The following is a 12,216-nucleotide window of genomic DNA, read 5'->3' as shown; positions in this document are numbered from 1 at the left end:
TCTTCAGAAAAGCAGACAGACAGCAGTAGGTTCTTCACAAAAGCATACACAGACAGCAGTGGGTTCTTCAGAAAAGCAGACAGACAGCAGTAGGTTCTTCAGAAAAGCAGACACAGACAGCAGTAGGTTTCCAGAAAAGTAGACACAGACAGCAGCAGGTTCTTCAGAAAAGCAGACACAGACAGCAGTAGGTTCTTCAAAGAAAAGTAGACAGACAGCAGTGGGTTCTTCAGAAAGCAGACACAGACAGCAGTGGGTTCTTCAGAAAAGCAGACACAGACAGAAGTAGGTTCTTCAGAAAAGTAGAGCAGACACAGACAGCAGTAGGTTCTTCAGAAAAGCAGACACAGACAGCAGTAGGTTCTTCAGAAAAGCAGACACATACAAACAGCAGTAGGTTCTTCAGAAAAGCAGACACAGACAGCAGTAGGTTCTTCAGAAAAGCAGACACAGACAGCAGTAGGTTCTTCAGAGAAAAGCAGACACAGACAGAAGTAGGTTCTTCAGAAAAAGCAGACACAGACAGAAACTAGGTTCTTCAGAAAAGCAGACACAGACAGCAGTAGGTTCTTCAGAAAAGCAGACACAGACAGAAGTAGGTTCTTCGAGAAAAGCAGACACAGACAGAAGTAGGGTTCTTCAGAAAAAGCAGACACAGACAGAAGTAGGTTCTTCAGAAAGCAGACACAGACAGCAGTAGGTTCTTCAGAAAGTAGACACAGACAGCAGTGGTTCTTCAGAAAAAGAGACACAGACAGCCAGTAGGTTCTTCAGAAAAGCAGACACAGACAGCAGTAGGTTCTTCAGAAAAGCAGACACAGACAGCAGTAGGTTCTTCAGAAAAGTAGACACAGACAGCAGTGGGTTCTTCAGAAAAGTAGACACAGACAGCAGTGGGTTCTTCAGAAAAGCAGACACAGACAGCAGTAGGTTCTTCAGAAAAGCAGACACAGACAGCAGTGGGTTCTTCAGAAAAGCAGACACAGACAGAAGTAGGTTCTTCAGAAAAGCAGACACAGACAGAAGTAGGTTCTTCAGAAAAGCAGACACAGACAGCAGTAGGTTCTTCAGAAAAGCAGACACAGACAGCAGTAGGTTCTTCAGAAAAGCAGACACAGACAGCAGTAGGTTCTTCAGAAAAGCAGACACAGACAGCAGTAGGTTCTTCAGAGAAAAACAGACACAGACAGCAGTAGGTTCTTCAGAAAACAGACACAGACAGCAGTAGGTTCTTCAGAGAAGCAGACAGACAGCAGTAGGTTCTTCAGAAAAGCAGACACAGACAGCAGTAGGTTCTTCAGAAAAGCAGACACAGACAGAAGTAGGTTCTTCAGAAAAGCAGACACAGCAGTAGGTTCTTTAGAAGAGCAGTAGTAGGTTCTTCAGAAAAGCAGACACAGACAGCAGTAGGTTCTTCAGAAAAGCAGACACAGACAGAAGTAGGTTCTTCAGAAAAGCAGACACAGACAGAAGTAGGTTCTTCAGAAAAGCAGACACAGACAGCAGTAGGTTCTTCAGAAAAGCAGACACAGACAGCAGTAGGTTCTTCAGAAAAGCAGACACAGACAGAAGTAGGTTCTTCAGAAAAGCAGACACAGACAGAAGTAGGTTCTTCAGAAAAGCAGACACAGACAGAAGTAGGTTCTTCAGAAAAGCAGACACAGACAGCAGTAGGTTCTTCAGAGAAGCAGACACAGACAGAAGTAGGTTCTTCAGAAAAGCAGACACAGACAGCAGTAGGTTCTTGAAAAAGACGAACAGACAGTTTTCTTTAGAAAGGCAGAAGTAGGTTCTTCAGAAAAGCAGACACAGACAGCAGGTTCTTCAGAAAAGACAGACACAGCAGTAGGTTCTTCAGAAAAGCAGACACAGACAGCAGTAGGTTCTTCAGAAAAGCAGACACAGACAGCAGTAGGTTCTTTAGAAAGGCAGACACAGACAGCAGTAGGTTCTTCAGAAAAGCAGACACAGACAGCAGTAGGTTCTTCAGAAAAGCAGACACAGACAGCAGTAGGTTCTTCAGAAAAGCAGACACAGACAGCAGTAGGTTCTTCAGAGAAGCAGACACAGACAGCAGTAGGTTCTTCAGAAAGAAGCAGCAGTAGGTTCACAAAGCAGCAGTAGGTTCTTCAGAAAAGCAGACACAGACAGAAGTAGGTTTCTTCCAGAAAAGCAGACACAGACAGAAGTAGGTTCTTCAGAAAAGCAGACACAGACAGCAGTAGGTTCTTCAGAAAGCAGACACAGACAGCAGTATGTTCTTCAGAAAAGCAGACGCAGACAGAAGTAGGTTCTTCAGAAAAGCAGACACAGACAGAAGTAGGTTCTTCAGAAAAGCAGACACAGACAGAAGTAGGTTCTTCAGAAAAGCAGACACAGACAGTAGGTTCTTCAGAAAAGCAGACACAGACAGAAGTAGGTTCTTCAGAAAAGCAGACACAGACAGAAGTAGGTTCTTCAGAAAAGCAGACACAGACAGAAGTAGGTTCTTCAGAAAAGCAGACACAGACAGAAGTAGGTTCTTCAGAGAAGCAGACACAGACAGAAGTAGGTTCTTCAGAAAAGCAGACACAGACAGAAGTAGGTTCTTCAGAAAAGCAGACACAGACAGAAGTAGGTTCTTCAGAAAAGCAGACACAGACAGAAGTAGGTTCTTCAGAAAAGCAGACACAGACAGAAGTAGGTTCTTCAGAAAAGCAGACACAGACAGAAGTAGGTTCCTCAGAAAAGCAGACACAGACAGCAGTAGGTTCTTCAGAAAGACACAGACAGCAGTGGGTTCAGACACAGACAGTAGGTTCTTCAGAAAAGCAGACACAGACAGAAGTAGGTTCTTCAGAAAAGCAGACACAGACAGAAGTAGGTTCTTCAGAAAAGCAGACACAGACAGAAACAGACAGGTTCTTCAGAAAAGCAGACACAGACAGCAGTAGGTTCTTCAGAAACACAGACAGACACAGACAGACAGAAGTAGGTTCATCAGAAAAGCAGACACAGACAGAAAAGCAGACAGACAGAACTAGGTTCTTCAGAAAAGACAGACAGACAGACAGTAGGTTCTTCAGAAAAGCAGACACAGACAGCAGTAGGTTCTTCCAGAAAGACACAGACAGACACAGACAGACAGCAGTAGGTTCTTTCAGAAAAGCAGACACAGACAGCAGTAGGTTCTTCAGAGAACACAGCAGAGTGGGTTCTTCAGAAAAGCAGACAGACAGTAGGTTCTTCAGACACAGACAAAGCAGACACAGACAGCAGTAGGTTCATCAGAAAAGCAGACACAGTAGCAGTTCTTCAGAAAAGCAGACACAGACAGAAGTAGGTTCTTCAGAAAAGCAGACACAGACAGAAGTAAGAAAGCAGACACAGACAGAAGTAGGTTCATCAGAAAAGCAGACACAGACAGAAGTAGGTTCCTTCAGAAAAGCAGACACAGACAGCAGTAGGTTCTTCAGAAAAGCAGACACAGACAGAAGTAGGTTCTTCAGAAAAGCAGACACAGACAGAAGTAGGTTCTTCAGAAAGCAGACACAGACAGAAGTAGGTTCCAGAAAAGCAGACACAGACAGAAGTAGGTTCTTCAGAAAACAGGTTCTTTAGAAAAGCAGACACAGACACAGAAAAGACACAGACAGAAGTAGGTTCTTCAGAAAAGCAGACACAGACAGACAGACAGAAGTAGGTTCTTCAGAAAAGCAGACACAGACAGCAGTAGGTTCTTTTAGAGAAGCAGACACAGACAGCAGTAGGTTCTTCAGAAAAGCAGCAAGACAGAAGTAGGTTCTTCAGAGACAGACACAGACAGAAGTAGGTTCTTCAGAAAGCAGACACAGACAGAAGAGGTCTTCAGCAGACACAGACAGACAGTAGGTTCTTCAGAAAAGCAGACACAGACAGAAGTAGGTTCTTCAGAAAAAGCAGACACAGACAGAAGTAGGTTCAGACACAGACAGAAGTAGGTTCTTCAGAAAAGCAGACACAGACAGAAGTAGGTTCTTCAGAAAAGCAGACACAGACAGAAGTAGGTTCTTCAGAGAAGCAGAGACAGCAGTAGGTTCTTCAGAAAAGCAGACACAGACAGCAGTAGGTTCTTCAGAGAAGCAGACAGAAGTGGTCTTTCAGACAGACAGAAGTAGGTTCTTCAGAAAGCAGACACAGACACAGACAGAGTAGGTTCTTCAGAAAAGCAGACACAGACAGAAGTAGGTTCTTCAGAAAAGCAGACACAGACAGAAGTAGGTTCTTCAGAAAAGCAGACACAGACAGAAGTAGGTTCTTCAGAAAAGCAGACACAGACAGAAGTAGGTTCTTCAGAAAAGCAGACACAGACAGCAGTAGGTTCTTCAGAAAAGACAGACACAGACAGACAAGTAGGTTCTTTAGAAAAAGCAGACACAGACAGAAGTTTCTTCAGAAAAGCAGACACAGACAGACAGTAGGTTCTTCAGAAAAGCAGACACAGACAGCAGGTCTCTTCAGAAAAGCAGCAGTAGGTTCTTCAGAAAAGCAGACACAGAGGTTAGAAAAGCAGTAGGTTCTTCAGAAAAGCAGACACAGATAGCAGTAGGTTCTTCAGAAAAGCAGACACAGACAGCAGTAGGTTCTTCAGAAAAGCAGACACAGACAGCAGTAGGTTCTTCAGAAAAGCAGACACAGACAGCAGTAGGTTCTTCAGAAAAGCAGACACAGACAGCAGTAGGTTCTTCAGAAAAGCAGACACAGACAGCAGTGAAAAGGTTCTTCAGAAAAGCAGACACAGACAGAAGTAGGTTCTTCAGAAAGCAGGGTTCTTCAGAAAAGCAGACACACACAGACACAGACAGACACAGACAGAAGCAGGTTCTTAAAAGCAGACACAGACAGCAAGTAGGTTCTTCAGAAAAGCAGACACAGACAGATAGGTTCTTCAGAAAAGCAGACACAGACAACACAGCAGAAGTAGGTTCTTCAGAAAAGCAGACACAGATAGCAGTAGGTTCTTCAGAAAAGCAGACACAGACAGAAGTAGGTTCTTCAGAAAAGTAGGTTCTTCAGAAAAGCAGACACAGACAGCAGTAGGTTCTTCAGAAAAGCAGACACAGACAGCAGTAGGTTCTTCAGAAAAGCAGACACAGGCGCTTAGAAAGTGAATTAAAAACACTTTGTCCTTCCCGAACGAGGAGCAGACACGAATACCTGCAAACAGGGAAGGGACAAACAGTGTGATGACAATGGAAATGAGAGAGAGAGAGAGAGAGAGAGAGAGAGAAAGAGAGAGAGAGAGAGAGAGAGAGAGAGAGAGAGAGAGGTTCTTCAGAGAGAGAGAAAGAGAATTAAAACACTTTCCTCCTTCCAGACACGAAAGAAACAGGAGCAGACACTTTCTCCTTCCTGAATATCTGCAAACAGGGAAAGGATAAATAGTGTGATGACAGTGGAAATGCGAGACAGAGAGAGAGAGAGAGAGAGAGAGAGAGAGAGAGAGAGAGAGAGAGAGAGAGAGAGAAGGGGATAAAGGTGAACAGCACGAGGGTGGCAGAGGGAGGCCAGAGAAGAGAGCGTGGGTGAAAGAGAGAGAGAGAGGAGGAGAAGAAGAGGGGGGAAAGAGTGACTGGAAAGAGAGAAAGGTGAGAGAAGAGGGGTTACAGAAAGAGTAGGGGGGAGGGGGAGAGGGAGAGGAGCTGGTCAGGGGGACTCTGGGGGGAGGGGGGCACCCCTGGAGAACGAGGGGACACAACTAAAGGGGAAAGGTCACAATGTTCCACAAAGGCTGGCGGATTCGTACACACACAAACACACGAGAACGGGAGAGGAGGAGGAGGAGGAGGAGGAGGAGGAATGGAAGGCGATAACGCGTAAATAGCAGACGAGGAGAGGACGGTAGTAAGTGAGTAAAGACGGGGAATAAGAGACAGAGGAATAAACGAAGGTGACGAGCAATTTCGTCAAGAGACAAAGTGGGGAAAAAAGGGGGAACTGGTGAGAGATTTCAGCCCTTAGCAACCGAGAACGTTTAGAGGGAAGATATTACCAATTTGAGAAACGATTGTGTCAACTAAGTACTCACTTAGAGAGAGAGAGAGAGAGAGAGAGAGAGAGAGAGAGAGAGAGAGAGAGAGAGAGAGAGAGAGAGAGAGACTTTCGAACGGGACAAACTCAGCCATCAGCTGATTTCATGAAAGACTAAGGGGGTTCTACCATCACGGAAAGCTGGGAGTAGTTTTGTTACGGCGGAATAAAATAATGAGTCATTTTCACGTCAAAATATTGTATTCTTAACTATTACATGACTTTAATTGTTAGCGTATGAAACACTGATAATTTAAATCACTGTTTTAAAGGGAAGGAAACCAAGATTAATGTATACCTGTGATTTTTACACCTGTAAGTCTCACGGGAGTGAGATGGTCATCAGAATTAAAGCGTTTGTTCTTACCCGCAGTGCTTGTCCAGTAAAAATAAATACGTAAATAAATAAATAGATAGATAGATAGATAGATAGATAGATAGATAGATAGATAGATAGATAGATAGATAGATAGATAGCTAAGTAACTTCACCAGCTTTCCCTGTCCATAGACCGGTCTCTGGACGTTCAAAATTTTTGTCTCAATATTTTGCGCGTCAATAATTTTTCTCCAAAAGTTTTTATATATCAGCATTATGTAAGAAGGTTTCATTATACCCCGAATTATCCCGATCATATTCTTGACCAAAAATGCTTAAGACTGCACCGAAAAAAATTGATCGTGTTGCCACCATCATGACCTCAAACATACTACAGTACATGTCCCAGACACCTGGCACTTTCGTTTCAATTAGGTCTCCCTTAGTTGGGTAGTGTCGTCAGTGTGCCTCGCGTGGTACACTGTAGGCATTACTTGAGGGTCTTTGCAGCGCCCCTTCGGCCCCTAGCTGCAACCTCTTTCATTCCTTTTACTGTACCTCCGTTCACATTCTCTTCCTTCCATCTGACTTTCCACCCTCTCTAACAATCGTTGCAAAGTGCAACTGCTTTGAGGTTTTCCTCTTGTTACAACTTTTCAAACCTTCTTACTGTCAATTTCCTTTTCAGCGCTGAATGGCCTCGTAGGTCCCAACGCTTGGCCTTTGGCCTAAATTCTACATTCTGTTCTGTTCTATTCAATTAGGTCGAAACGAGAAGGAAGAGTAACGACCGATATTTGAGCTGACTGCTTTTGTTTCATCGCACACACACATAAAGGGGCTTTTGTTTGCAGTTGGCTTTTAGTACTGGAAATGATTTTATGTGGAACTGTTCTAAACAGGAATGGAAGGAATTGAAGGGAAGAAGAATGCGACTAGTCTAACCTTAGAGAAAGCAATGCATTTGTTTAAGGGAATACGGAAGGCAAAGAGAAAAGTCCTTTGTTTTATTATCTCTCTCTCTCTCTCTCTCTCTCTCTCTCTCTCTCTCTCTCTCTCTCTCTCTCTTTATATATATATATATATATATATATATATATATATATATATATATATATATATATATATATATATATATATATATATATATAGAAATAATCAACACACAATCAGGCGTGGAGCAGAAATAAATTTCTGACTCACAGCAGGATCGAACCCAGGTTTTCAACGAAAGGCAAGGGCACTGCCCACTAGGCCCTTGCCTTTCAACTGAAAAACCTGGGTTCTGATCCTGATGAGTCAGAAATATTATATATATATATATATATATATATATATATATATATATATATATATATATATATATATATATATATATATAATATATGTATATGCATATATACATATAGATATAAATATGTATATATATACATATAATGTGTGTATATGCATAAGGCCTTTCCACCTACTGTATTACGTCAAGGTGCAACTGAGGCGTTCTCTTTCACTTCCACCTTCGGAATCTTGTACCCCATCTCCTTGTCTCGGCGTCCAAATCGCTCCAAGCCCCCTCTTTTCACCTTCTCAAGCACTGAATGTCCGCAGTGCCAGGCTTTCTATCCGAAGTTGCGCGACTCATTCGTCCATCGAGTCCAGAACGAATAAGTTCCCCTGTTTCCCGGTGCGTTCAGTTGGAGAGTTAGGCGACTTCATTCGGTGACTTTGCTGGATTCGCTCATGCAAGCTTTTCTTGAGAAAGGTTGGCAATCACCCAGCTGGTTCACGTTCTCATTCTAGATTAACTTGGGGAGACGTGGATCGAGAAATGCGTTAACGCATTATAGGCCTCATTGTTTAGTTTTCTTTAAAAGAAAACTATCGTGCTGGCTTGGGCTGTCCGTCCGCACTTTTTTCTGTCCGCACTTTTTCTGTCCGCCCTCAGATCTTAAAAACTACTGAGGCTAGAGGGCTGCAAATTGATATGCTGATCATCCACCCTCCAGTCATCAAACATACCAAATTGCAACCCTCTAGCCTCCTTAGTAGTTTTTATTTTATTTAAGGTTAAAATTATCCATAATCGTGCGTCTGACGACGCTATAGGTCAGGCCACCACCAGGCCGTGGTTAAAGTTTCATGGGCCGCGGCTCATACAGCATTACACCGAGACCAGAAAGACAGATCTATTTTCGGTGGCCTTGATTATACAATGTACAAAAAACTCTATTGCGCCGAAGAAACTTCGGCGCATTTTTTACTTGTTTATACTACGAACTCTTTTGTTTGGAAATCTCCGCAATAAAGTATGGATGTGTTCAGTCACCTTCGCCACAGGGTAAGTTCACGCGTTACAAGCCGCATTTTAGTGTAAATTCGTGGTTCAAATACCAAAATGTAAATATATAACTCCCAAGAATTACATTTAGATGAGGGTTCAGCTGTCTAGAACCGTTCTGTATTTCATACGAATTAATTACATTCATAAATCTAAATTTATTATTTGCGGAGAAAAGAAATATCACGAAAAGTCGATTAGAGCCTCAGTTAAAAGAGAATTGAAAGACTATTAAGAATAGTATTAAATCCACTGAACCTGATTATGTCGAAGATCAATTTTTGAAATTCCCGATTCCCTGGAATACTCCCACGGGCGAGCACAAGGAAGAGAGATGTGTAACTTCGGAAATCGAAGCTAATAATTTATTCCCTGAAGTTAATTGTTCAGAAGGTAAAAGGACATTAACTGCTTGGTAGAAGTCGCCTTTTCCTGTACCTGTTTATTTTACACTTTTCTTTTTTTGAGTAAAAGGATACTGGTAGTCAGAGATGGCAGTTAAAACTGCCTCGATGTCATTTAGTTGTATAATTAAATCTGAATTGAGAAGCAGTGATATATATTTATATATGTATATAAGTGTTTGTGTTCGTATATGTATTAGTTGTTTTCACTTATATGTTCTTATATATATGTATATATATATATATATATATATATATATATATATATATATATATATATATATATATATATATATATATATATATATATATAGTCCTCACGTGAAAATAAAAGGACGTTTATCGAGTCCCAGGATATTTTTTCTGAATTTCGTCAAATTACAGACGTTTCCAGAAAGCTACAGCTGAACTTCATTCGAAGCCTCAACGTTACCTCTACCGAGGAAGTTGTTTGTACCCTGAGTCGATTTGCTTATCGAAGTGAATATAGAATTTAGACCAAAGGCCAAGCACTGGGACCTATGAGGTCATTCAGCGCTGAAACTGAAATTGACAGTAAAAGGTTTGAAAGGGGTAACAGGAGGAAAACCTCGCAGTTGCACTATGAAGCAATTGTTAGGAGAGGGTGGCTAGCAAGATGGCAGAAAGAGAATATGAACGGAGGTACAGTTCATGGAATGAAAAGGGTTGCAGCTAGGGGCCGAAGGGACGCTGCAAAGGACCTTAAGTAATGCCTACAGTGCACCGTATGAGGCGCACTGAAGGCGCTACCCCCCTTACGAGGAAATGGATTAAATTAAGAGCAGTTTCAACCTTAAATTACTGTGAAAGCTATTCAGTGCCTCAGGTGTATCACAGCAGAAAAAAACATCAATTAAAATTGATAGGAACATATTTTTGAACTCTGGAAACACAGGTAAACTTACTTAATTACATAATAACTCAGGTAGCTGTTCTGCAACCCCCAACTCTTCCCATGCAATTTAGACCTCTTCAGGGTTCGACTGTGATGAAAGTTTACAATTGGGCAACTTTTATCACAACTTACAGACAGTGAATAGTTTTATTCCAAAACTTGGTATCTGAGTGACTGGTAGACACATCTCTCTCTCTCTCTGTCTCTCTGTCTCTCTCTCTCTCTCTCTCTCTCTCTCTCTTTTATTACAACTTTGGTATCTGAGTGACTGGTAGACGCATCTCTCTCTCTCTCTCTCTCTCTCTCTCTCTCTCTCTCTCTCTCTCTCTCTCTCTCTCTCTCTCTTTTATCACAACTTGCAGACAGAGAATAGTTTTATTCCAAAACTTGGTATCTGAGTGACCGAGTAGACACATCTGTCTCTCTCTCTCTCTCTCTCTCTCTCTCTCTCTCTCTCTCTCTCTCTCTCGTTGTTACTTGTCGACACGTATGTGTTTGGGTTAGTGCTACTTTTCAAGAAGAAATGACGACAAATTCTGATGCAATTAGCTGGTCAAATCTCACCTCATCAACTTACCTCATTTTTCTGTTGCTTTTCAGACCTTCTTCATAGATTGGTTTCCCTGAAGTTTAGGAGATGGCTCCCAGGTTTCTTTGACTCAATTCTGTCAAGACCACAGAAGTGAAGAGAAGCTTCAACAGACGTGAGAGCCATAATTCATACACGAGGAAAAATAAGCGATTTACAGATCTGAAGAAGCTACTCACTTAGAGACAGGATTAGCTAGACCTGTTGTGGGGTTCTCAAAATCAAAACACGGATATATATACTTGTGGTTCAACGACCAAATGATTGCTAAATGGTCACCAAATTCAGAGATATTTATTATTATTATTATTATTATTATTATTATTATTATTATTATTATTATTATTATTATTATTATTATTATTATTATTATTATTCAGAAGATGAACAAGTACCCCACAGGGGCCACTGACTTGAAATTCTTCAAGCTTCCAGAGAACATGGTACTCATTAGGAAGAAGTCAGAGAAAGTAAAGGGAAATACAGAAAGAAGAGATCTCGCTCATTGAAAAGAAAAAATAAAATATAAGAAGGAAGTTTGTCTCGGAAACTTGAAAAAAAACCGGATAATAAAACCAGATTTCGTCGAGTTCCCTTTATAAAAGAGTGTGAAATGTCATATTTCGGGGAACAACTGGAACCGTGGAATTTTGTTAACTTAGATTCCTGTAGGTAGCTTCATTGATGTTTCAGAGTGCAAGAGAACTTTAGTTGAATATTTAGATATAGTATTTTGATGGTCAGTTGATTTAGAACAAGATGGTCTTATGTGAGTTTGGTGTGCATATATATATATATATATATATATATATATATATATATATATATATATATATATATATATATATATATATATACATCAAACAAGCACCAATATGTCATCAAACAAGTATATATATACTATATATTTATATATATATATATATATATATATATATATATATATATATATATATATATATATTATGATCATATTTGATATGATATCGCTAAGAGTAAATAACGACCTATTCAGATTGAAGTCATCCATTGCTTAGAGACAAACCCACTTTGACCTGGTTTTCTGAATCATGTTTTACCCATTATGAATCATTCGTCCTAATATGAACAGAGAAATTAACCAAGGTGCAAAATCAGCACAAAATTAGGACTTCCATAGTTACTGATTAAAACTACAAGCTCGTGATATTGCCTTAGTTACCATTTATATTATTGTATATTCAGAATTTTCTTAGCTTTCCTTTGTACTCCCTCATTTAAATCCTGACTCTCGTTTTTAGATTTAATTTGCACTTAATTAAACCTTTCCTGTATATTTCTATTCTTTTAGTTTCATCTCCCCTTGAGGCAAAAAAAAATAATCTTGCTGTGTTCATATGTATATATGTGTATGTATACATAATATATATACATATATATATAAATATAGATATGTATATATATATATATATATATATATATATATATATATATATATATATATATATATATATATATAAAGTATGTATGTATGTATGTATGTATGTATACCACGTGTGTCTGTATCAAGAGACACCTGCGTAAATGTGTCACCTATATATATAAATACATATACATCGGGGCACCA

General features: G+C 40.3%; 1 protein-coding gene across 1 annotated transcript in view; it reads left to right on the top strand.

Annotated features, from left to right (window-relative positions):
* LOC136842947 (protein rtoA-like) overlaps window positions 1-12,216 on the top strand; it is a 60,971-nt gene that overhangs the window by 450 nt on the left and 48,305 nt on the right. Inside the window, exons 2-4 of the mRNA XM_067110965.1 lie at window positions 741-959; window positions 1,754-2,010; window positions 3,203-3,318. Coding sequence (XP_066967066.1) covers window positions 741-959; window positions 1,754-2,010; window positions 3,203-3,318 — 592 coding nt within the window. The remainder of the gene's footprint in view (window positions 1-740; window positions 960-1,753; window positions 2,011-3,202; window positions 3,319-12,216) is intronic.

The sequence above is a fragment of the Macrobrachium rosenbergii genome, chromosome 2 (genome assembly GCF_040412425.1).
Source record: "Macrobrachium rosenbergii isolate ZJJX-2024 chromosome 2, ASM4041242v1, whole genome shotgun sequence".
In the NCBI taxonomy this organism is placed as follows: domain Eukaryota; kingdom Metazoa; phylum Arthropoda; class Malacostraca; order Decapoda; family Palaemonidae; genus Macrobrachium; species Macrobrachium rosenbergii.
The sequence above is the reverse complement of the archived record's forward strand: the minus strand, read 5'-3'. Positions and strand labels throughout refer to the sequence as shown.